Here is a 23,821-nt window from a genome sequence, read left to right on the forward strand (position 1 = left end):
CTGGCTTCCTCATCCTTATGTTCTCTGATTTTTTTTATCTTGGTTTGCTTTAACCTCTTCCCTCAACTTTTTCTCCTTTTCCTCCATTTTTTTCTGAAACTGTTGCATTTCTTCATTCATTATATCCCGGAGTGATGGTCCTTGTTCATTTGTCCCAGATTCGTTGTCCCTAGTTTTTTTGTCAAGACATTTGTTTAAGTTGTCTTCCACTATTACCACCTTAGTCTCGAGATTGCCTAGCCTACCCTCCAGGTTACCACAGTCCTTAGTGTTTATTTCCACTTTCTCTACCAAAGTTAGTGCTTGAGCCTCTACAGTACCCAGTCTGGTCTCCATAGTTTTCAGTGTATTCCGTTGCTCATTAACATAATCTACTACGTCTCCAAACTTGCCTTCAAGCACAGTCTGCCGATCAATCACCTCCTTGTTTCTTTCCCTTAACTCTTTAAGAGCTTTGTGGAGTTTGGCCCCACCTCTTTTACAATTAATACAGTACCAGGTTACCTGTTGATTCGCTTTCACCATGTAGTTGTACATCTCTATGGGCATATTGTCACAAGCTATGTGGCACCATATCTTGCACAGATCACATTCAACAGCTAGTGCATCAATAGCTACCTCTGTATTACAAATACCACAATCATACAGAGCGGTATAAATTAATATTATAATATGTAATAACAGTTGCCAGATTGACTTTCCTGAGGCCAAAATATTATATTTTTGCTTGTTTTTAGCAATTGGCCCCAATAAATTCAATTTGGTCTATTCATTGCATATTTTTTGTCCTTGTCAATGATGTAGTTGGCCTTTTTTTACTGTTATTTTGCTGTCTCTACTCTCTAGCCTTTTCCAGTTTCAGAAATCTGGCAACTCTACAGGTTGCGCTGAAGTTGTGTAGTGTTCGCTCACACAAGGAAGGTACCTTTCTTGCGCTCACAAGCCCCAGCCCCAGAAGCACCCCAACCTTGGAAGAGGAAGCACGTCTGTACACACTAAGATGGAGTTTCCCAAAATCACCTATAAATGGGCTTTCTACCTCTCGGTTATTATAATTGTAGGCCTTGTAACAGTTATCGTGCTGCAAGAGGTCACTCGGCAAGGGCACAACTCGTGTGACCCATCCTTCAAGAAGGTTCCCAACAACACGATGGAGGGAAACACCACCGCCTTGCCTGATGAGGAAAAAGTGAGGATGCAAGATCGAATGCAGCAATCCGTGCTGAAATGCGAGCCCATGCTTGTAGCGGTGTTGGTTGAGGAGGAGCTGGGCGCGTACGACAGTTTGCGGGACGAGAATTTGGTGACGACGCGGGTACAGCGTTGCCAAATTGATGTACTCCTGAACATTTCATTTATCATTTTTAGGCTCGAAGACTGCCGCAACCACAGAAACAACTATAGAATATTAAAGTTAGCGTTAAAACTGTTATTTATTGATGCTTTTTGTGTTTTTTGCTATAGTTATCGGTCAGAAACCACGGCAATGCAATGCGATGAGTACGACAACTTGGCAACGCTGCGCGGGTACCCGTTCAGCGGTGCCCGACTGAAGGACTCTGCTACAATTCGACCAGATGCCGCCCTACGAATTACACCGACACAGACGTCTACATCCGTTACCTAAAAGGGGAATCAATGCACATTGCAAAGAGAAAAATGAGAAAGGATCTCGAATGTCAGTAGTTTTTGGAGAGTTAACTTAATTTAAACCTCATCTCGGTCACACATATACATATAACTTGTATAAAAAAAACATACATATAACTTGTATAAAAAAGTTTATTCGTTATGTCAATTTATCCATGTTAAAATTTGTTGAATGCATGCCTGAGGTACGTTAGTGAAGCGTAAGATTTTATAATATTAATTTATACAGCTCTAGTCTTGATTGAACAATAAACTATCAATCAATCAATCATAATGTGAAAATAAAAATTGTTATACTTTTATATTTACGGTGTTTGCTTGTGTCCTTGAGTTTTGAGTCACTAGTGAAGAAGGAGATAAAGAAGTTGTGGTACCCTAACTAGCCCCCTAAAACACTCCGGAAGAAGAAAGAAGCCTTGTGTTCCAGGCCTTGGCTACACCCACTCAGGACACGTCAAATTTACGTCCTGTGTCCCTGCAGGCTCTGGCCAACTGCTCTCTCTCCTAACACACGACACGGCAGGACACTTGGAAAGCGGATGCCTTCAGCCAGTATAACAACCTCTTCAGCTGTAAGCAATCATATTAAACCTGCAAAATAAGCATGTGAACTCTGCCGGTCACTTCATCAACGTGTGGTTCCAAGGTAGATACGAGAATAACAGTTATCCACTCTATAGTAATCCGCGGGCCCAGGTTCGAATCCCGGCCTGGTAGTCAGCGAGCAGCTCCCCTAGTTCTTCAACCCCCCATTCAGGCTGGTGGATAAATAATCTGTGGTAACCCGGGGGCGTATTTCCCTTCTCTGTACGGGTACGTGACGCCCACTCTTGCTAACATAGGAAGACTGCAAGAGGCCTAATGCAGTGCAATAACTAATAACTTCCAGAAAAATTGAGGAAACTTCAATATAATCAAGTAAAACGTTGATGAACACAGTCTGGCACATTGCATTTTGGCAGCAGGGGGTCAGGCAAGGTTAGGTTAGATATAATTATCTTCAAAGATTTGTTTTTTGATGAGCTGATATCTCATTTTCTACTTAGCCAGCTGGGTAATACTTTATAAGAAGTCTGCCTCCCCCTTCGCCACTCTAGCCCCCCCTACCCCCCAAGACAAGCCTGGGGAGCTGTGGGGAACCGGGGTTTGGGGGGGAAGCCAAAATCACTGAAAAATGGGCTTCTAAAATTCCCTAGAAAAATCCCTAAATGAAGGAAAATTCCCTAGTTTCGAAAGTAAGGAAAGTCCCAACTTTATAACCTAACAGCCCCCCTCGCCCCCCTGCTAACCAAGGGGGGTGCAGCCCCCCTTGGACCCCCCCACATGTATGATGCGCCGGAAAATCTTTTTTTTTCGGTGGGGAGCATATTTAAACTACTCCAACCGAACTTTGCGACCTGCTAACGAGGGGGCTTCGTCCCCCTCGACCCTCCTTCTAACTAAGGGGGGGCTGCGCCCCCCTGGACCCCCCCCCGCTTCTAAAATTTCCCTAGAAAAACCCCTAAATTAAGGAAAATTCCCTACATGGGGGGTCCAGGGGGGATGCAACCCCCCTTGGTTAGGAGGGGGGTGAGGGGGGCTGTTAGGTTATAAAGTTAGTACTTTCCTTACTTTCAAGACTAGGGAATTTTCCTTCATTTAGGGAAATTTTGTAAGCCCATTTTTCAGTGATTTTGACTTCCCCCCAAACCCCGGTTCCCCACAGTTCCCCAGGCTTGTCTTGGGGGGTAGGGGGGGCTAGAGTGGCGAAGGGGGAGGCGGACTTCCTATAAAGTATTACCACCAGCTGATCTTCTATTGTCATACATGTCTTTTATTAACCTTTAAACCTCCCCCAAAACAGGAGAGAGTGTAGAGATCAACACAATTGTGAAAATAGCCATAAAATGTGTGTGGGAACCTGCATGGCCACTTGGGGTGGGGTAACCCATTGCGTCCTGTAGTAGCTAAAACCTGCTGCTTACCACAGCTAATATCCAATAGGGTCTTACTTATGGGAGGGATTTACCCCCTTTTCCCCCACCTCAGGATTACTAAAAGACAGAATCTCGACATGAACCTCATAATTTGAGAGTTGGGGGCAAGGGGTCTTTGGTCCCCTTGACCCCTCTTTTTCACATTTCATTGCATTGGGCTACTCAGCAGGACTTGGCTGCGTGGGTTTCCAGTTCACACACATTACATGGCATTTTTACACCTGTTTTGCTCTATACATTCTTTCCTATGGTTTTCCACAAGATTTGAAGGTTATTAGAAGACATATGCTTACAGAAGATCAGTTGGTTTAGTAAGATTTGATATATATTGGCTTGTCCATAAAACGAATCTTAGCCTAGTTAAGTTAGGTCATGGTATATCAGGTTGACCCGTGCAATGTTTAGTTCGTGCAAGTATGTACCTCTTGAAGAAGTGTTTAGTATGTACTTATACTTTTCCTCTTTTAACCCAGTAGCAGTGACGAGCCAAATTTGTGGCTTTACCGCATACCAGCGATGGGCCAAAGTCTTGCCTTGACATGAACCCCCCAAAATAGAGGATACATAAACTGATCACAAATGCGTTGATACATAAGTATAATATAATAGTTTGCATGAGCGATGATTTTTTCTCATTAACCCCTTCAATACAAGCAGACAAAACATAACCTCCATGCCATATCCTGGTTTTACAGACTACGTAGAATAGTCCAATGACCATGACGCACATACAGCGTCTCTAGGATATGGTTCGAGAGATGAAATGACTCATATACTGCGTCATGGTACTGAAGAGGTTAATTCGCTTAGAGGGGCCTCTAAGAAACATCCCTGCACCTACCGGGTTAGCTAAGTTGCATCCATTTATGTTTGTAGCTTTAATTCATTACTCCAGGAGTACTGAGGAAGGAAACCCATAAAAGCAATGTTTTCATATACATGCCTGGCTGTTGAGAAAATTCATGTTCGTGTAATTCTGTTGCAAAATTTCGAGCATATTTTACAAGTGCTTTATTCCTTTTTCTACATATTTGGGTTTACTACTTGAAAATATAATGAATGAAGCCTACGTATATAGATATTAGACTTCAAACTAATAAAAAATGAGAACTGGTGACTGGAGATAGCATAGTGCCATTCCAGCTTTGCGGTGGCGAAATCTCTGCCTTGTGCTGTCGGCTGTTGCCAATATTTGTTATATAAAGGGATATGTATTTATTCTATTTACTATATACATGAAGAAAGTGTGTAAAAGGAGCACAATAACAGCATACAAAACTATAAATAAATTTCTGATTTTTTTTTATGACATCTTCACCAAGACGGAGAAAATAAGGCATATAAGAATCGCAAGGAAGCAACAATTCGAGTAATCACATGAAGTTAAATATTCACCAACAGATTTGTAATTTTCAGGAGATTTTTTTGAGGAAAATAAAACTAATGCAAAAAACCCATTTCTCTACCCAAAGGAAGACAAACAGCGGCCAACTGGCCAGGCAGGGATTCATAGCTAGGCATGCTAATCATTGCACCATGGATGAGAATAACAAATCCGTTATTCTCATAGAAATCAATATGAATTGGGAGAGTTATTTTTCTGACAACCTTCTTGACCCAAGAATTAAAAAAAAAAAATATATATATATATATATATATATATATATATATATATATATATATATATATATATATATATATATATATCTATATATATATATATTAATGCAGTATTTGTTTATTTTCTATAGTTACTAAAAGCTTTATATAAAGCAGTTGTTTACATTTTAGGATGTAAAAAACTTGTAATGTGCATTTCTTTCTATTTTCTTACAGGTTAACACCAATGCTGCTAATAAATAAAGCAGCACATGCTCCCTTGGCTCACATGAAATTACCTCCTGCAGTGTTTCACATGCACTCTCACACCTCTATTACATTAAGCAGATCCTGTACCATAAGTGCACAGAAAGTGAAAAGTGTGCACATTAGTAGTAATTATATACAAAGTCACTCATTACAAAGCAGAACAGGCACCTGTTTTTATAATCATGCCTCAGGGAAGTATTTATTCACGCAAAACACCACCCTTCAGACACAAAGATCAGGAGTCAGTCTGATACGCTGTTACAGTTTTGCAGCGAGTGATAGGAACCGCACATATGGAGGTTGCTCAAGGAAACTTCTCACACCTACTAAACACCAGTTGCCAGTTACAATCCCGCAGCGACACTTGTCCCTGGCATGGGTGGACAGCCTTGCCCTCAAGCAGGCAGGCTGGTTCAGGGCCTTGGGTGAGTCACAGTTTGTGGCAAGCCTGATGGAGGGGCTGCAGGCTATCCATGATTATTCTCACCTGCCCTGGTGGAGCTCCATTATTCTCTCCACCATCCTGATGCGCGCTGCTCTCACATTCCCTCTGGCTGTGTATCAGGTAAGAACAACTACTGTAAGATGCCACAGGTTATATTGTTTTGTAAAAAAAAATATAATGATTTTTTTGGCCAAGTTTTAGGAGGCCAACTTGTATAGGGTGCTATGCTCTTATACAAGGATAAATATTCCCCAGTCAAACATAGCATTGCCTCAGAAGGGGTCAACTTGTACCTCTTATCAATCTTGACATGAATACTATATATGGTGTGTGTTTGCCAGTTTTTACATGGCATCAAGTTAATATTTATATCAGTAAAAGACACAATATACTTGCAAATATTTGGCTGAAGTATAAAAATCTTATGTATTCAAGTAAAAGTGCAATGGACCAAGCAGGTGTGATATCACTTCAGAATTTCACACTGCACCATTAGGGGTCCTTCCTAGTACTCCAGTAAGGCTTAACCCGGTAGCAGCAGGGATCATGTTTCTTAATGGTCCCTCCAAGCGAGAAAAATTAGAAAAAATCACCCCTCACACAAACCATTTCATAATGTATATCAAAGCATTTGTGATCAGATTATGTATCATCTATTTTGGGGGGGGTTATATCATGGCACAAATTTGGCCCGTCGCTGCTACAAGGTAAAGCCACAAATTTGGCCCGTCGCTGCTACAAGGTAAAGCCACAAATTTGGCCCGTCGCTGCTACCGGGTTAAAGTCTTCATAAAGTCTAAAGCAGTAAAGTCATTGCACCTCTTTTGGTCGCAAGGTGTACACGTTTGACTCCCAGCCAAGGAAACTTTTTAGAAGTTTATTTTTCCTCCCTCCATAGCTCATGTATTTCCTCCCCTCCTCCAATAACTTGTTACAAGAGTGATAATTATCAAGCTTTTATTTTACTTTTTTAACACCTCAGCACATTTATTCAGGATATTATTTTTCCAGTTATGTGTACTATTTGGAAGGATGTGTACAATAACATACTTTAATAAATACAGATATATATATTAGATCATTAAGATGTTTTGGAAAGTAAGGCACTTGCCCAACATCCACATTAAATGATGTAGTGCACTATGTAAGGCAACACTACATTAAAATTGTTAACAGTATTAATATGACTTTCATCATGCTGAAGTAGGTAGCTGTATATTCCTTGGGCAAGTGTGATGGCTTGAAGACACTGATAAAGACTCCCAAGGCCTTGAGCCATGGGGGTCCCTTTGGCTTGACACTAAAGTGTCCGCCTTCCATCTTATGGGCTCGGGTTTGATTCCTGGCCTAAATGTTTGGAAAAAGATTTATTCTCCTAAATAGATCAATTTCTCGTGTGTTTCAAGAAACAGATGTCATGTGCAATGATGGAAAGTGAATCCCATCACACATGTAAGTAGAGGTGGATATAAGAATGAGGACCAAGTTTTGTAATATCTTAAAGAGAGAGGCAGACAGAAAGGGTAGGATTGGGAGAGGACTAGAGTGTGAAGCAAACAAGGGAAGAGCATATGGGGCATTAGAAACTAGGACCATTGTGGCTTTACAGTATGTCCTTATAAAAGGATAGAGGGTAAGATTGTGAGAGGACCAGTGTATAGCACCAGTTTATGGATTGGAGGTAAAAGGGAGCACTGTGGTCACCCATTAATGAGAGTATAGAAAAGCTTAGAGGGTGTAATCAATAAACATGCTTCAAGGTTAGATATATTTATTTTTATTTTATTATTACTTTAGGTGCTGCCTATAACAGTCATAGGTTCTCGTAAGGGGCCTCTTGGATGATCCCAGCCTGTTAGTGGCGCGGGCAAATTTTATTTATAATGGCTGCTGTGGTATATGACTTGGTTGGCCCGTGCTGCCCCCCAGTGCTCCACTTGAATGAAATTGCTGAAGTTTGGGTCAATTGAAGATCTGGGCAGCATGTGGGTAATCTTCCACCACTCAGCGAGGGTTGAAAATTGTCAGTGTGTTTCAGTGAGACTCTAACCTTGGTCCTTGGGCTTACCACGCCTGAACACTGACCTCTCAGCCACCGCCTCCTCAGTTTCATAAGTGCCATGGCCTTCGCAGTACTTTATAATTTTATATGTTTTTGTTACAAGCCTTTTCAAAGTACTAAGCTTTCATATTTACAAAACTGAGCAAGATGGAAGAGAATCACTGCAAGTCCGACCCCAAGAATGGGAGAAGATGGACAGTAAATGAAGAAGAAAAAGAAGAAGAAATTGGGTTTGTCTGAGTAGCATTTCCCTTTTTTAATGTGTTCACCCTTTAATATCTATTCATTTGATTTTCCAGAAGTACATCTTTACAAAACTAGAAAATCTTAAGCCTGAAATGAACCGGTTGGTGAAAGAACTCAAGGGAGAAACAGCTTTCGCCATCAAGAAATTCAACTGGGATGAAACACATGCCAGGCGAATGTTCAACCTATCAGTTAGTGGCTCATTGTCTGTGTTTAGATACTTCACCTTTGCTGCACCTGGACTGTTTTTAGGTGAATGTTATGCATTGAATAATATAGAGCCCCTTTGTCATCATCATCATCATCATCAGCAGCAGCAATTATTACTCTGCTGCAGGATAAAGGGCTCTTCCAATATCCTCCACCTCTCTGTCTGATGTTCGTAATTATACTAAACCACTCCAGCAAAGCTCTGATTTAATTTGTTCGCCTGATTCTCTTTCTGCCCTGACTTGTACAGCTTCTGGGTTGCTATTCTGTTTCCTAGTCATGATGCTTGCCTCCTGTCTCTACATGTTATATCCAGCACACTTCTTTCCATACTTCTTTGCATCCTAAGCTCTTTTCGTGATCTTGCAAGGCGCCACATTTGTGAACCATGTGTAAGGACCGGCAGGATACACTGATCACATTTCTTTATGCTTTAAGGGGGAGTTGTACGTTGCTGTTCATATTATATTTACCAAAAGAACTCCATTCCATTGCTATCCTCTTTTATTTATTTATTTATTTATTTATTTATTTTTTGTTGGCTGGATCTGCACTGTAGTGTTTCATGGCTCATCATAATTTGTTGTTTTAGGAATTGATTATTACCCTAATATTTATTTTTCTAGGAATATTGAAACTTGATATGTGATAATTTAAGATATTTTAATTACCCTACTTAATAAAGGTGTTACAATAAGGATACCCAAAACTTAATCTCAGTTATGGCCCCAGAAATCAACACTGCTCTCTAGATTCATCACATGCCTGACCATTTCTTTCAAGGTCTTAATGTCATTATACTAAAAGGTCTTATGCTCTCCTTGTACAATAAGCATTTTTTGTTCACCAGGCCAAGAGAATATGGAAGGAGCTCATCGTACGTGAAAATTGCCACCCTTTGTCTTATGCTCTCCTTGTACAATAAGCATTTTTTGTTCACCAGGCCAAGAGAATATGGAAGGAGCTCATCGTACGTGAAAATTGCCACCCTTTTAAGGCCACAGCACTTCTTTGGGTTCAGATTCCCCTGTGGATCTGCATGTCTGTGTCCTTCCGAAACATGGCCTCCATGATGCCTCTACAGGATGCCGGTGGGTGGTTGTGAGGGTGCTAGACACATTCTGTTTTCTTTTTTTAACCTAATGACATATTTTTAACGGATTGGTATAATAATTAGATCATACAGTGTGGCTACTTTCTGTCTCCTTTATATGGAGTGATGGTGTGGTCATTTTGTTCTTTTTGTCTTGTTTTGTTTTTGCCAGTCTCCTTCATTGTTAAAATTAATACTCTTGACATCTAGTATTTAAATCTTACTTTAAGCTCAAGTTAAGCTTCAGCCTTTATAGTCTAGATATTCAACGCTACTACTACTACTACTACTACTACTACGACTAATAATAATAATAATAATAATAATAATTTGTCTAGGGGATTTGATTTATTCTTCAGGTCCAACATACTTAAATTGGGGGTGAGGTTAACTCTTACATGAGTCTGACTTTTACAGGAGTGCTTACAATACATTTTATTTAACTTTTGCTTATCACATGTGGTTTTTATATTACAGCTGCTCAGATATTATTCCTGGAGCTGAGCACTGGAGGCATAGCATGGATACCAAACCTCACTGATGTGGATCACTCACTTATTCTGCCTGTAGCAATGGGCCTCATCAATCTCGTCATTACAGAGGTAAGAGCTACATTCAGTGAGTGGCCACTATTCCTTTCTGCCACATTAACAAGTGTACATAATTATCTTTTTGTATCAAGTTGCAATAAATAAACTCCAAAAATTCCACGATGTGCCTCCCATATAGTGCTTGCCCCTAGAAACAGCTTGTCACATACACTCCAGGCATTCTACAATCCAAGTCTAACTATCAACTGACGTATTCCTTTCTGCCACATTAACAAGTGTACATAATTATTTTTTTTGTATCAAGTTGCAATAAATAAACTCCAAAAATTCCATGATGTGCCTCCCATATAGTGCTTGCCCCTAGAAACAGCTTGTCACATACACTCCAGGCATTCTATAATCCAAGTCTAACTATCAACTGACCTAAGCTTGACAGGATGAATAAAGTTAATTGAAGAAGTATAAGTTGAAATATAGGTTTAAAATGAATAGCTTTGTTGTAAATTATTATTTTTTATGATAGAGGCAGGCCAAGGGCAAACAAATAATGATAGAAAAATGCTTCTTCCATGAAAAGAATGCAGAAGATACTGAAAAACTATCAATTATGGTTAGTGACAATCTCATACATCACAACTCTTAATTTTGTTCTTTTGTTTTTTTAATCAGGTAAATGTATTGAGCAGAAAACAGGAAACGTCATCCAGAATACAGAAAATAGCTACAAATTTTTTCAGGGTGATTAGTGTGGCCATGATTCCTATTGCAGCCATTGTGCCATCGGTAAGTGTTTGTGACTCAGGAGAAAGCCTTCAAATTTTGGTATGTGGTGTAAAACTCAGGGTTGTTTGTTTGTTTGCATGAAACGTCACAGGCATATGAGAGCGTGGTGACAACAACCATTTTTTCACATATTTGTAAAAGTTGGACCATTGTCAGATCACTTCATTTATTTGCTCACACTTCTTTTAGACTGTTGTGCTCAGTACTTATGTTACTGAACTGAGCTGAAGTGCCATGCCCCAACAGGTAATGGCAATCATAGAAAGGCACTTCTCAATATTTTTTGTGTTTTGTAACATATCCAGCTGTTTATCCTCTACCAGCTGCTGTTAATTACATACAATTTACTAGTAATTTTCTAACTTCTTAACTTTTCTGCATCAATCTTGGTTGTACACAGGCTATGCATTAATAGCTAACATTTCTTTTTTAATATTCTGTAGCACAAAGGTAAAGTTGAGGGCATACGCTAAGCTGTGTGTGGACTAAGGGCCGCTTTCACAGACGTTTTGTTTGTTTTGATCGTTACCAATGGCGCTGATCGACGCTATAGTTTTCCACGTGAAACTGGCCTATGGGGTAGTGGCGGCTGCAGAGGAAGCGAGAGGCGTTTAGAGTGTGGGGTAAGGTGCGGGGCTAGGCTAACCCCGCAGCCGCCACTACCCCATCGGCCAGTTTTAACCGGAAATACTATAGCAGCGATAACAGCCATTGGTAACGATCAAAACAAACAAAACGACTGTGATAGTGGCCCTTATAGTGTTCACCTCTGTTTCATTGGCCCTTGAGTCTGTGGTGGGTAAGAAACACTACCATGGTACACAGGGCAAGTATGGCATCTGGGTTACCACAGTCTATCTTCCCCAAGTGTTCCTCAAGTATCCATTATCTACCAGTCTGAAAGGGAGAACTGCGAGCTGATTTTCCCAGTTCAGGATCAAATCTGGGGCCACTGATTTATAGATAGACATGCTAACAGATACATCATAGAGGCAGTTATTTAAAATTTGATTCAGGCCCGGCAGTGCAACTTTTTAAATCACTGAACACTGCATGATATTTGTCGTATAATTAGATAGATTATTATTATTATTATTGTTATTATTATTATTATTATTATTATTAGTGTATATTATTAATCCAAACCCAGATCCAGTATGCAAGTATAGTTTCATTTTCTTTTTAGTGTGTGGTTCTGTACTGGGTGACTTCAAGTGCTTATGGGCTAGCGCAGAATCTGGCCCTTATGCATCCTGGGCTACAGAGAGTGCTGAGGCTGCCTCCTGTTACATCTCAACCCCCAAACCCTTATCAATATATGTGGTCAAACCTGCTCAAGAAAGTTTCACGAAGGAAAGTTGCACAGGATTGAGCTGGTGTACATGAACAAGTTGTACAAACCTCAAGTGGTACAACTCTATTCTCATATTTATTTTTCATTGTACATAACATTTTGGTGTTTTCATAATAAACTATATAAGAAAACCATCACACTAATGGGATTGAGCATATCATTTCCTCATTCTGATTGCAATGCCAAGTACTTTATATATTTTCTAGCATTCCAATGTCATCCACTTTAATTATAGAGAGAGTGTTGGTCTGTATAAGGATGATTAAATTAAAGAGCCTTGAAAAATTTACGCTTGTCTGAACTGCTAAGGATTTACATATGGTGCAATAAGGAACTGGTTTACACATTCTTTTGGAAAATACATGGAATATATAGACCAAAACATTTAAATTTCTGCATTAAAATACTGCTATAATGAAGCAGGGATGTATCAATGCTATAAGTTACTGAGTGTGCCTTTACCAACGGTGCCAAATTCTCGTACTCCACCATTAATGTTTGCTGATTTCCAACCCCAAAACTGTCTCCTCCACCCAAATAACACACTTGGTTTATAGTTAACGTTAAAATGACCAAGAATTGCTGTTTCTTGGCAATAGTTAAGGGGCAGAAACCTGTAAATACGATACCCGAAGTACGATAATATGACATCGCTGGCCAAATTCTCGTACTCCACCATTTATGTTTGCTGATCTCCAACCCCAAAACTGTCTCCTCCACCCAAATAACAGGCTTGGTATATAGTTAACGTTAAAATGACCAATAATTGCTGTTTCTTGGCAATAGTTAAGGGGCAGAAACCTGTAAATATGATCCCCGAAGTACGATAATATGACATCGCTGGCCAAATTCTCGTACTCCACCATTTATGTTTGCTGATCTCCAACCCCAAAACTGTCTCCTCCACCCAAATAACAGACTTGGTATATAGTTAACGTTAAAATGACCAATAATTACAGTTTCTTGGTAATAGTTAAGGGGCAGAAACCTGTAAATACGATCCCCGAAGTACGATAATATGACATCGCTGGCCAAATTCTCGTACTCCACCATTTATGTTTGCTGATCTCCAACCCCAAAACTGTCTCCTCCACCCAAATAACACGCTTGGTATATAGTTAACGTTAAAATGACCAATAATTACAGTTTCTTGGCAATAGTTAAGGGGCAGAAACCTGTAAATACGATCCCCGAAGTACGATAATATGACATCGCTGGCCAAATTCTCGTACTCCACCATTTATGTTTGCTGATCTCCAACCCCAAAACTGTCTCCTCCACCCAAATAACACACTTGGTATATAGTTAACGTTAAAATGACCAATAATTGCTGTTTCTTGGCAATAGTTAAGGGGCAGAAACCTGTAAATACGATCCCCGAAGTACGATAATATGACATCGCTGGCCAAATTCTCGTACTCCACCATTTATGTTTGCTGATCTCCAACCCCAAAACTGTCTCCTCCACCCAAATAACAGACTTGGTATATAGTTAACGTTAAAATGACCAATAATTGCTGTTTCTTGGGAATAGTTAAGGGGCAGAAACCTGTAAATACGATCCCCGAAGTACGATAATATGACATCGCTGGCCTTTATTACTATGTCAAGACCAAGACCAACTGTACAGCAAGAGCAAGAGCAACGTAAACATGACTCCCCCTCGTCCGTGCGGGTATCGCTTCTTGACACACCGGGCCATCACCAGGAGCTCCACGCGTTGAGGTGCTGCAGGACAAGGGACGTGGCGTATACGTAGGTGCATCTGAGCAGGAAGAACACCGCCAGCGTAGGTGTGCTGTGCCGGGCCCATGGCGGTGTGCGTGGCGGTCATCGGTAAGGAGGTAATTACGCTGCCGGCCAAGGAGTGGAACACCTAATTGTAGGATGCAGGAATGGTGAGAGGCAGAGAGGGGAGTTAATAGGGACAATTTACGTTTTCACCCAACCAACGACTTGTTCACGTGGTTCATGTATTTCTGGTGATGGATGTGAATTGGATGATTTTGTACCTCATTTCCGGGGCAGGCTGCATGGTGTTGGGGCTGTATGGAGACAAAAAGGAAACAGAAAGAAGAATTGTAAAGCTGGCAAGTGTGTTTCTGAGTCCCTCGCCAATAGTTTAGTCATTAGTCATATATATAATGTGTATTTTGATGGATGTTGTGAGTTGCATGATTTTGTACCTCATTTCCGGGGCAGTCTGCATGGTGTTGGGGCTGTATGGAGACAAAAAGGAAACAGAAAGAAGTGTTGTAAAGCTGGCAAGTGTGTTTCTGACTCCCTCGCCAATAGTTTAGTCATTAGCCATATATATAATGTGTATTTTCATCAACATTTCTTAACATTTCTTCCAGGTGAGAAATGTTGATGAAAATAGAGGTGATTGTGGAGGTTGACTCTGCGCCTCCAAAATATGCTATTACAACTCCATATTATAGGTAAGGGACGAAATACATCTCCCTCAACCATAATATGAAGGCGTAAATACTTAAAAGTAAAGAAAAAGGCTTAATCCCCTTCCCCTAATGATCTTGGGGGACCCGTGGGTTTTGGGGTGGGGGAGCATATTTAAACTACCCCAACCGAACTTCACATAACCTAACCTGTAACGAGGGGTTTCGCCCCTTTTGACCCCCCTCCTAACCAGGGGAGCTCTCCCACAGGTATGATGCACCAGTAAAACTAGAGAAGTACAGCAGTATATATGTGAGACCTTGGAAAGGTTATTATTCTCGTGGGGGCAATATTGGAAGCGCATAGTGAATCTCCATGTTTACCAAAATTGAATATGATTGCACTTTTTGTCTTTTACCTGTGAGTAAAAATATGTTGAGCATGTCATAAGACAACCAGAAGGAACAGTGTGTTGGTGTGCATCAAGGCAGTCATGACAAAGTATTTGTCACATGTTGAGCATTCTTTACGAGATTCATTGAAATGGAGTATATTCACAATTTATTTCATGTGCACAGAACAGTCCACTGTACGTGTGGGTGGGCAGTGGGCGGGAGGAGCTGCATCTGCATTACTTGGCTCACACGGGACTGGACGTGATACAGGAGAAGGTGGCAGCTGTCAGCAAGACTCCTGGCGATACCCGAGAACTCTATCTTGGTCTCCTCTATGCCTCAGAGGAATATAAAGTGTATCCTTTTTGTCAGAAACAGGTGCTTTACATATATTGAAGACCATTCTTCCCTTTATCTGTATTTTCTTCTTATGAAAGCACTTTTAATAGGGGAGTATCGAGACACCCCTCCAATCAAAATTAAATTTTTTTTAGCATTTGTTCTTTTTATTGGAGCAAGATGTCTGTATGTCTTTTTATTGAAGCAAATTGCCTCAGGCTAGTTTCTCTTATTATGTTCTTTTTTTCTCTTTGCTTACTTTCTTTCTTGTAAATTTTCTCTCTAATTAACAATTATTCTGGCACTGGTTTTGTATTTGAAATAATTTACAATGCACTGCAAAGTTAACAAAATATATGGTACTATATTTGTTGGTTTGTCTTTAAAAGACTGGAATTTTTTTTTGCATTTTACAAAGCTTCCTACTCCACTCCTTGACTCCCCAAAAGCTTTGGTTACACCACCAACACCAGAGTCAAGTTTGTGATCATCACAGATGCAGCCAACACCACCCTGCGAGACAATGAAATCAGAATGGTAAGTACCTATCAGCATTTGATTATATTGATTACAGTTTTATCTTCCAATATATTTATAGCATGTTCAGAGTACTCAAAGGGTTTTTGTCTCATGAACTCTCCTCTTACTGAGAGTCTTCCACCTCTTAAACACTCACCACAGTGTTGCCTCTCTACTTTCATGCAGAATCCTCCTGTGAGCTGCACGCTGACTGCCCGGGCTGGGATTCGAACCCGGGCCTGTGGAGTAGAAGCCAGGCACGCTGACCACTAGATCACCAGTAAAAAGTTGGAATTTTTGGGGAATCATGGAATTCCTGCCAAATGCGACAACCTAGAAAGAAACTGATTTCACGGCAGGGTGCGCCAGAAAATTTTCCATAAAACATCTTTTATGACGTTTTCTCAGATTCAAAGTTCATTTTCTGCTGACTTTTGTGTTCAAGGGAGACCTGAGAAAAACTTTTGTGGTCTAAAGGGGTTAAAATGGTCCAATGTGCAACAAACCTGACCAGCAAGTGGCCCAAAGCCATGGATATTTCTGTAACGGATGGAAAAAACTGTCCATGGTGCACTTTTCACTTTCAGACAGTCAGCCAAAGTATGGCATGTGACGCCAGCCAGTAATATGAGCTGGACTGATCACGTGATGTGCAGAGCTGCATTTTTTGCATAGATCTGAATTGATTGGGTAAATCATTCTGGCTGCCTCCATGCCACGTAAGCATGTAAGGATTTTTATTGTATTTTTTAAGGTACACTCGACCCTTGATATTCCAGACTAATATGGGGGAACACCTGTCCAGGAGGAGACGGTCCATTGGTCTGGCAGTCGCCAATATTCAGTACTACCTGCCCCAGACTTTTACCACACTTTGTCCAGCACATGCCTCTTTCTGTAAATATCAGGTCATGAAAATGTGAAATGGGTAATAAAAAACAATCAGAACTACATGTAGCTGCTCAGCTGATAATTGTAAACAAACAAAAAAATGTTTGTCACAAGAAGAAGAAGAAGAAGAAGAAGAGTATTAAACTCCTTGTGGACATTTTGTTGAGAACAGACATTGTGAAGTACCAATACACAAATAGCAAATAAATCTAAAGGAATTCAACAACTCTGAACAGGTATACTAGGCTTATTGAATTAGTGAACCCATTATGGAGGCATCATTATCATCACTGCCACCACAACAGGTGCCCACCTGGCAAACTTGGTCAAACCCCACATTTTTTTACCTGGATTCTATTTCAGCCCCAGGACTTGACCAGGCATATGCTGGACCCCAGACTTTGTCCTGGATATCCAATATCTGTGAAATTGAGGGTCTTGACTTAGCAGAAGTACTGTGTTCTGATCAAATGAATTTTTCCCATAGGTTATTTTGTTTGTCCAACGTGACATGATCTGTGACCTAATTCCCACGTTGGACACAAGGTCACAGTATTAAGATAGTCATTCATTTCCTCCTTTATAGGTTCATTCACCTTGTCTCATGTTGATTCTTGTCAATCCTTCTAACTACCGAAAACAAAATATCTGCTCCTTAAGATCTGTGCTAGCAGAGAGGACAAAATGTATACTTATAAAGATGGCCCAACAGCCTGAAGTACTTTACCCCCTCATCCATGTTCATACCAGTGAAACATTGGCAAATTAATTTATAAATCTTTCTACTAAATATCTCCATACTTACTTATGAGCATTTCCCTCAGATGTTCCGTCGTCTGCACAACATGTATACCAATGTTGTTTGCAACCCGTTCTACATCCCAGGAGAGCAGATCACCTCCAGGTAAGGTTTATGCATATAGATAGATGGATGGATAAATATATAGATACTTTGCTATTAACATTGCTGGTCAAATGATAATTAACACAGTTGTATTTTGTGGACAGTTTCCCTTGTGAAATGTCAACAGTTTAATATATATTTGAAAGTGGATTTAAAAATATTGGCTGTGATATCGTGTGATTAGAGTTCCATTTGTTGATGAAGTTTACCGTCACTAAGTGTTCAGTTTTTCATTTGGTTCCAGGGAGTTTGACACGGGTGTGGCAGGACTGGTGGCTGGAAACTAAAGGAAATGGTAATCTCTATCCTCATGTTGATAAAAGTTTTCATTTTTATAGTTTATCATCAGTTTAGTATAATATGATGTCAAAAGTTTAATAAACTTTTACAATGTGTTCATTCCTACATATGATTAGTTGAAAAGGCTACTACTATTTACTTTCATTGGATGTATTTTGTACTTACTAGAAAATGAAAATATTTTTTAGTAGCTACTAGACTTATAGTTAACATAAAGATAAATGATAATATATGCTATAGTACCTTTCTAGGTGGTGTAAAATGATGTCTTCATCAATATTTTATGGTGGGTGTTCATGGATTCTTTGATGTTAAGAAAAAAAATGATGGAGTTTAAACACAGATTCTTCCAAATTCTTCATTTTATGTCACATTCTATGAATATTTATTAAATGTATTAAAGACTACCATCCAACCTACTGATCAGTCACTCTACCTACATTATTATATTCTTGATCTTAAACCAATTTCCTACAAAGGACACTGTAGGTAAGTAACAGAAAACAACTTGCAGCAGTCAATGAATAACTTTGGGGGCAGCAAAGGCGATGAAAATGGTTCAGCAAAACAGAAAATAACAACTGTGGTATTCATAACTGTGCATGGAGCCAATGTTGTCTCAAACTTGTTTTATCAAGTTAAAAATTTATCCACCAGTTGGTAGTATTTATCCAGACACGCTTAAAAAAAAAAAAGCATTAACGGAACCCATACAGAAAACATTTTTAATTGTTGCAGTATGTAATATCACAGGTAAACTTTAATTTGATGAGACAAGAAAAGTTAGGTGTAACGTGAATTGGTTGAGTTCATTGTTTACATAATAATTTCAATATCATCAACTATACAATGTTCCTGTTGGACCATGTAATTGCGAGAAATGGACAACAGATTGCCAGACCTGATAACTAACTATAATATTTAAACAAGAGCAAGCAAAATTATTATTCTCTATACATCACAGTACACCAAAAATCATGTAATCAAATTGTGCAAAGTAGTAGCCGTAAAGAGTTGCCATTAATGCTAAGAGTGGGTTGTGCTTGCAGCAGGTGACTGTTCTGTAGGTTCGTTGCGACTCACAATAGACACACGTCTTTCCTTTACCACTGGCTCACCCTTAAAGAAGGATTCCTCTTCTCCCAAAACTTCATGTGTGTAGTTGTACCGTGCATCATCCCTGTCATAAGGAGAGCTACGTAAATACAGTACTTCTTAAAAGATAGATCTGAGCAAGGCTTATATTAGGTAAAGGTAAGTATCTTGGCATATGTTAAGCTGTGAGTGGCTTAAGTGGTCATCTCTGTCTCATTGACCCTTGAGCCTGTGGTGGGGAAGAATCCACCACCCTGACATCTGGATTACCACAGTTTACCTTCCTCAGGATCTGTTTATCAATCAGCCTAAAAAGGGAGGATGAACAGTTGGGTGAGCTGGGTGCTGACTGCTGGATTGGGATAGAACATGGGCCCATGGACTTATAGCTAGGGACCACAGAGGTGCATGTTTACATTCAGCTTTTGACAATTGTATAATACACTCAACTTCAGTATTATCGTTGCCATCACTAACATCTTAAATTTTGTATACAGCAAAGGGATAACTTGAAAATATAAGTGCCCCAAAAGTATGGATTACAAGCTAATTGCTACCTGAGTGTGCTTATGTCTCTTATTTTAAGTGGTAAACTAATGTTGCTGGAATTTTACAATTAAAATAAATAATTAACTTGCCTCATTATGTAGAGGGATCTTCTTTTCAACAGTGCATCCACCACTTGATCCTTTTGCTCCACATGCCTTAGTCTCATGACAGCATCACTCAGTAGACACAAGCCACATATTATGTTGCCACAAAACTATTGAAACAAGAGTGACTGGATAACCCCAGATAACAGATATGAATCACTGTCTCATATAAATGGAAAAATATGGTAAAGATGTATGGTCAGAAGTAACCTGGACATTTAGATATTAAGATAGTTCAAATACAGATAATAAACAGAATCAGTATGAACTACAACTTAAAACAATGTTCATATAAAGTCAAGATACATAAACTTCAACATGCTTACTCTAACACTGTCCACATGTGGTTTTATAACCCCAGACTTGGCAAGGTCAAGCACATGTGTTTGGGGCAGCTTTTTGCCAGAATCAGGAAATGCAGATTTACACACTCTGGCAAGAATCAGGGATGCCTGCTTGGTCCACCTTGACCTCTCTATCTCACGGAACCCGTGGATGGCCTATCAGTCAAGGGCATGAAAATGAGGGATATATCAAACATAGTATTCAAATGACAGTCCCTGAAAATAGAAAAAAAGTGTATATTCAAGTAATCAACAAAGACCAACGTTTTTTAGTAATTATTAAACAAATATGTACGTAGTAGTAGTAGTGATAGTAGTAGCAGTAGCAGCTAGTTGAAGCAGTACAATTATTAATAGTAGTCACCATCATTAAGTATAAAACTGCGAGTAAGATTAACTTAAGGTTAATACAGCTGGTTGGCAGCTACATTTGTTGGCATGGTTAGGGTCAATGAACTGTGCTTATGAGAAAATATGCACATCAGAACAATGCTCCTAACAGATGGAGGCTGTTAGAAAATATAGTGGTAGTAGTAGTAAAAGTATTAGCAGTGGTGTGGTATCATGAGCAAAATGAGATAATTTCCTTACATCATCCCAGTGATCAAATTCATACTTCAGTCTTGTGAGATGAGGGTCCACCTCCCTTTTGAGTACTTCCTCTTCTGCCTCGGTTATGAAGTTTGTTAACACAGTAAAGTTGGAAGACACTGACGTTCTTGTCTCTGCTTTGCATGAGGGATGGAAGTGGAGGAGCTCATGTTCCACATCTGCTACGGGTGTTTCTTTGTGTTGGTGATCAAAAGAATAAGTCTTTTTACAAACTCGAATATTGAATATTTGCTGGTTTTTTTTAAATAAAAAGAACTGTCTGCACAATTACCTTAAGTTCTGGCAGTGAAAAAATAACCACCAGTGCTGAAAAGAGTTTTTTTAGTTACAACTTTAAGAAGTTCATGTTATTCCTTAAGTGTTCCCCTCATCTAAGATTTAAAGGTTACATACACTTAACAACATGGGTGTCTGGAGGGGCAGTTGCATCTCTTCGAAAATTTGTTATATTCCCTTCATGCTGGTTAACAAGTAATGAGCAAATAAGCTTTAGTCTTTGCAAACCTAAATATATATGAAAACTTTTGTTCAGGAAATGCAGTTCTAAATTTCTAAAAAGGGAGAGGCTATTTACTGAGTGGTGCTCGGCTAATAAAGATATAATTTATACTTCCGGATCAACTACGATTTTGTGTTACAGCTGGTTATCTACGGCTCTTATGTTAAGGAAATGGTCTGAGAACTATTTAAACTGCCAGAACCGCACCTTAACCTACCGTCAAAAAATGGTGACAGCACGACCGCAAGGCCGCACACTGATTAGTAAATAGCCACTTTGTTTGAAGGACAAGATAAATGTATAATGCACTAGGCAATCATAGTTTTAAATCTGGCAGTCTGTTACCAAGATAAAGAACTTATAAGAAATTACTTTGAGATTCTCTTGTTTCCAGTGGAGGCAGGGAAGCAAGAGACCTCTGGATGAGCCTCTGGAGGTGCCGCGGTGCCTGGGGCCTGTGTCGTGACCTCCAGGGTGAGGCGTGGGGGGTTCTGCAGGCACGGCTAACCCCCCGCACAGAGGAAGGAGCACACACCGTATTTCCATCACTCACCAATACTGACATTTTCTCAGCATCGACGCAGACTCTCCTTCTGCACAGCTTGTAACACTCTCGGCCAATCCTCAACATGACTGCTAATTGTGAAAAGGAAAAATTGGGATGCACTAGGAAGATGCTGATGTTAATGCCTATGTCTTAATGGATTATGTTATGTTGTTTGATGAGTTTGGATAGACTGGTGCATTAATTGGTGAGACCTTTCGGTTCTTTGCCTGATGGTTCACCCTAGCATGGCTCATAGGGAAAGGTCATCCACATAAGAAATAGGAAGAGGAGGAGGAGGAAGAAAAAAAAATTGAATGGGAAAGGAAAGAAGAAGAGAAAAATAAGGAAAACAAGCCTGGATAAAGAAGGAATAGGAAAATAAAAGCTGGGATTCACTAGGAGGATACTGAAGATAGGAAGAGGAGGAGGAGACAAGAGAAAGAGAAAAAATGCGGTGAATGAAAAGTAGAGAGAAAAATAAAGAAAACAAGCCTGGATAGAGAAGAAATAGGGAAATAATAGCTGGGATGCACTAGGAGGATACTGAAGATAGGAAGAGGAGGAGGAGACAAGAGAAATATAGAAAAAAAGCAATGAATGAAAAGTAGAAGAGAAAAATAAAGAAAACAAGCCTGGATAAAGAAGGAATAGGAAAATAATAGCTGGGATGCACTAGGAGGATACTGAAGATAGGAAGAGGAGGAGGAGACAAGAGAAAGAGAAAAAAAGTGAATGGGATAGAAAAGAAGATAAAAGAGGGAAATAAAGGATAAAATAGGAATATAGGAATTAAAAGTTTGCTTAGGCAGAAAAGGAGGTCAATGGGGGTTTCATGAGTGTCTTTTTCAGGTTCATAATACAGAAGAAAAGGTCAAACTACCACCAGGGTCATAAAAGTAACCCTATAATCAAATGACCAAAGGAAAACACGGCCGGCGTCACGTGACCGAGATCAGCTGTTTGTGTTTTCATTCGTGACGTCATCATCTTCTTCTTCTTCTTCTTCTTCTTTTGACCTGTTTCCCCGTCCATGGCTTTTCACACTTATATACTTAAACACTTACATACTTAAAAGCTACTTCACTCTGCGCACTTTGCTTACACAGACTTTTTCTTTCCTATTTGCTTCTACTTGCGTCGTTTTGGATTTCCCTTCTCTGTCCTTATGCTCGTTTTCTACTAATAGACTTGTTCTTTTTATTTCTCTTGACACAATATTTATTCCACCATTTTCCATTCCTCTTCACCTCTTAATTCGTAACGTCACCGCTCCGCTGCTTGAGTCCCTTGGTAGAGAAAGCACCGACCCCCTGATTTGGACGCCATTATTGGCCCTGATATTAACCGCGCTTTTCAAACACTCCCACACGTTCGAGACTCTTGCATTTCTGTTCCATAGCCATACGGGTCATCCACCGAGGCTGAGCACACCTGTATCAGACCTGCACACCTTCCTCTAACAGCCAGCAGCCACTGAGCTCTGGGAAATTAGTTAAATAAGACAGTTTGTGTCTACACCAACAAGTGTCGCCAACCCACCATTACGCTCTCATACTTTAGCATAATTTGGTCATCAGTGATTATATAGCTCAATAATTTTGAATTTAAATGAATATTGAAATGCTTATTGTTACTGAAAAATAATGCAATAAAAAACTAAGGCTATTTAAACATATTTAATTTTGTTTGAGGGTCGATAGGTTAAGAGAATATTGTAGAAAAATGTCTTCATCATATTATAATGACGTTGCATGGTACCCGTGGAAATGAAGAATGTGCAACCTTATACATTATAGGATATTAAATAAAGAGGGACTTATTGCTATATACCTAGAGGGGTTTCTAGCTGAAGACCCATCGCATGAGCAAACAGTACCCAACCTATCACTCTAAAATAGTAGCTTTCCCCGCATATTAATATCTCAGCAACGAGTAAAAATATATATGTTTTAAATGACAGTGAGGCGAACGATTGTTTCAGTCCTGATCTCTCGCACAATAGTCTCCATATACAGTACACAGGGCGGGCTGTTATCATAGCAAAACACACGCCCTGCATATCTGGCATAAGCCTGACCAACGGGACG

The 23,821-nt window shown here is 39.7% G+C and overlaps 3 protein-coding genes across 16 annotated transcripts; 2 read left to right on the forward strand and 1 right to left on the reverse strand.

Moving 5' to 3' along the window:
• Nucleotides 1–1,980: 1,980 nt before the first annotated feature.
• LOC126987810 (cytochrome c oxidase assembly protein COX18, mitochondrial-like) lies at nt 1,981–12,387 on the forward strand. 7 transcript variants are annotated; one of them, XM_050845175.1, is made up of 7 exons: nt 1,982–2,296; nt 5,463–6,060; nt 8,302–8,439; nt 9,402–9,549; nt 10,029–10,153; nt 10,772–10,885; nt 12,072–12,387. In XM_050845175.1, exons 2-7 carry the CDS (start codon nt 5,473–5,475, stop codon nt 12,255–12,257), a joined length of 1,299 nt encoding a protein of 432 aa, XP_050701132.1. In that variant the 5' UTR covers nt 1,982–2,296; nt 5,463–5,472; the 3' UTR covers nt 12,258–12,387. The 7 variants fall into 7 exon arrangements, with proteins under 7 accessions (XP_050701135.1, XP_050701138.1, XP_050701132.1 ...); XM_050845179.1 differs by having other exon boundaries at nt 5,760–6,060; XM_050845174.1 differs by having other exon boundaries at nt 1,982–2,222.
• A 1,471-nt stretch (nt 12,388–13,858) lies between these two features.
• Nucleotides 13,859–18,400, forward strand: LOC126987812 (trafficking protein particle complex subunit 2-like protein). Its single transcript, XM_050845191.1, has 5 exons — nt 13,859–14,083; nt 15,215–15,387; nt 15,820–15,907; nt 17,605–17,684; nt 17,929–18,400. Exons 1-5 carry the CDS (start codon nt 14,051–14,053, stop codon nt 17,969–17,971), a joined length of 417 nt encoding a protein of 138 aa, XP_050701148.1. The 5' UTR covers nt 13,859–14,050; the 3' UTR covers nt 17,972–18,400.
• Nucleotides 18,401–18,552: 152 nt separating this feature from the next.
• Nucleotides 18,553–23,326, reverse strand: LOC126987811 (alpha-ketoglutarate-dependent dioxygenase alkB homolog 7, mitochondrial-like). Of its 8 annotated transcripts, none has more exons than XM_050845190.1 (7): nt 22,843–23,326; nt 21,560–21,823; nt 20,960–20,994; nt 20,668–20,889; nt 20,059–20,232; nt 19,718–19,842; nt 18,553–19,164 (listed from the first exon to the last, which is right to left on the reverse strand). In XM_050845190.1, exons 2-7 carry the CDS (start codon nt 21,816–21,818, stop codon nt 19,011–19,013), a joined length of 969 nt encoding a protein of 322 aa, XP_050701147.1. In that variant the 5' UTR covers nt 21,819–21,823; nt 22,843–23,326; the 3' UTR covers nt 18,553–19,010. The 8 variants fall into 8 exon arrangements, with proteins under 8 accessions (XP_050701147.1, XP_050701143.1, XP_050701146.1 ...); XM_050845186.1 differs by having other exon boundaries at nt 22,837–23,325; XM_050845189.1 differs by having other exon boundaries at nt 21,560–21,820; nt 22,837–23,322.
• Nucleotides 23,327–23,821: the final 495 nt, after the last annotated feature.

This window comes from Eriocheir sinensis, chromosome 66 (genome assembly GCF_024679095.1).
Source record: "Eriocheir sinensis breed Jianghai 21 chromosome 66, ASM2467909v1, whole genome shotgun sequence".
In the NCBI taxonomy this organism is placed as follows: domain Eukaryota; kingdom Metazoa; phylum Arthropoda; class Malacostraca; order Decapoda; family Varunidae; genus Eriocheir; species Eriocheir sinensis.

What these genes read in the sequence shown, in the direction of transcription:
- LOC126987811 (XM_050845190.1), bottom strand. Translation starts at nt 21,818, where the DNA reads ATGTTGAGGATTGGCCGAGAGTGTTACAAGCTGTGCAGAAGGAGAGTC. An exon ending in CACATGTGGACAGTGTTAGA is followed by an intron (nt 19,843 to 20,058) that starts GTAAGCATGTTG and finishes TTGTTTCAATAG; the next exon opens with TTTTGTGGCAACATAATATG. An exon ending in AGATCCCTCTACATAATGAG is followed by an intron (nt 19,165 to 19,717) that starts GCAAGTTAATTA and finishes TCCTTATGACAG; the next exon opens with GGATGATGCACGGTACAACT.
- LOC126987810 (XM_050845175.1), top strand. Translation starts at nt 5,473, where the DNA reads ATGCTGCTAATAAATAAAGCAGCACATGCTCCCTTGGCTCACATGAAA. An exon ending in TCCCTCTGGCTGTGTATCAG is followed by an intron (nt 6,061 to 8,301) that starts GTAAGAACAACT and finishes TTGATTTTCCAG; the next exon opens with AAGTACATCTTTACAAAACT. An exon ending in GGCGAATGTTCAACCTATCA is followed by an intron (nt 8,440 to 9,401) that starts GTTAGTGGCTCA and finishes TTTGTTCACCAG; the next exon opens with GCCAAGAGAATATGGAAGGA.
- LOC126987812 (XM_050845191.1), top strand. Translation starts at nt 14,051, where the DNA reads ATGGCGGTGTGCGTGGCGGTCATCGGTAAGGAG. An exon ending in TGGCGGTCATCGGTAAGGAG is followed by an intron (nt 14,084 to 15,214) that starts GTAATTACGCTG and finishes TCATGTGCACAG; the next exon opens with AACAGTCCACTGTACGTGTG. An exon ending in GAGACAATGAAATCAGAATG is followed by an intron (nt 15,908 to 17,604) that starts GTAAGTACCTAT and finishes CATTTCCCTCAG; the next exon opens with ATGTTCCGTCGTCTGCACAA.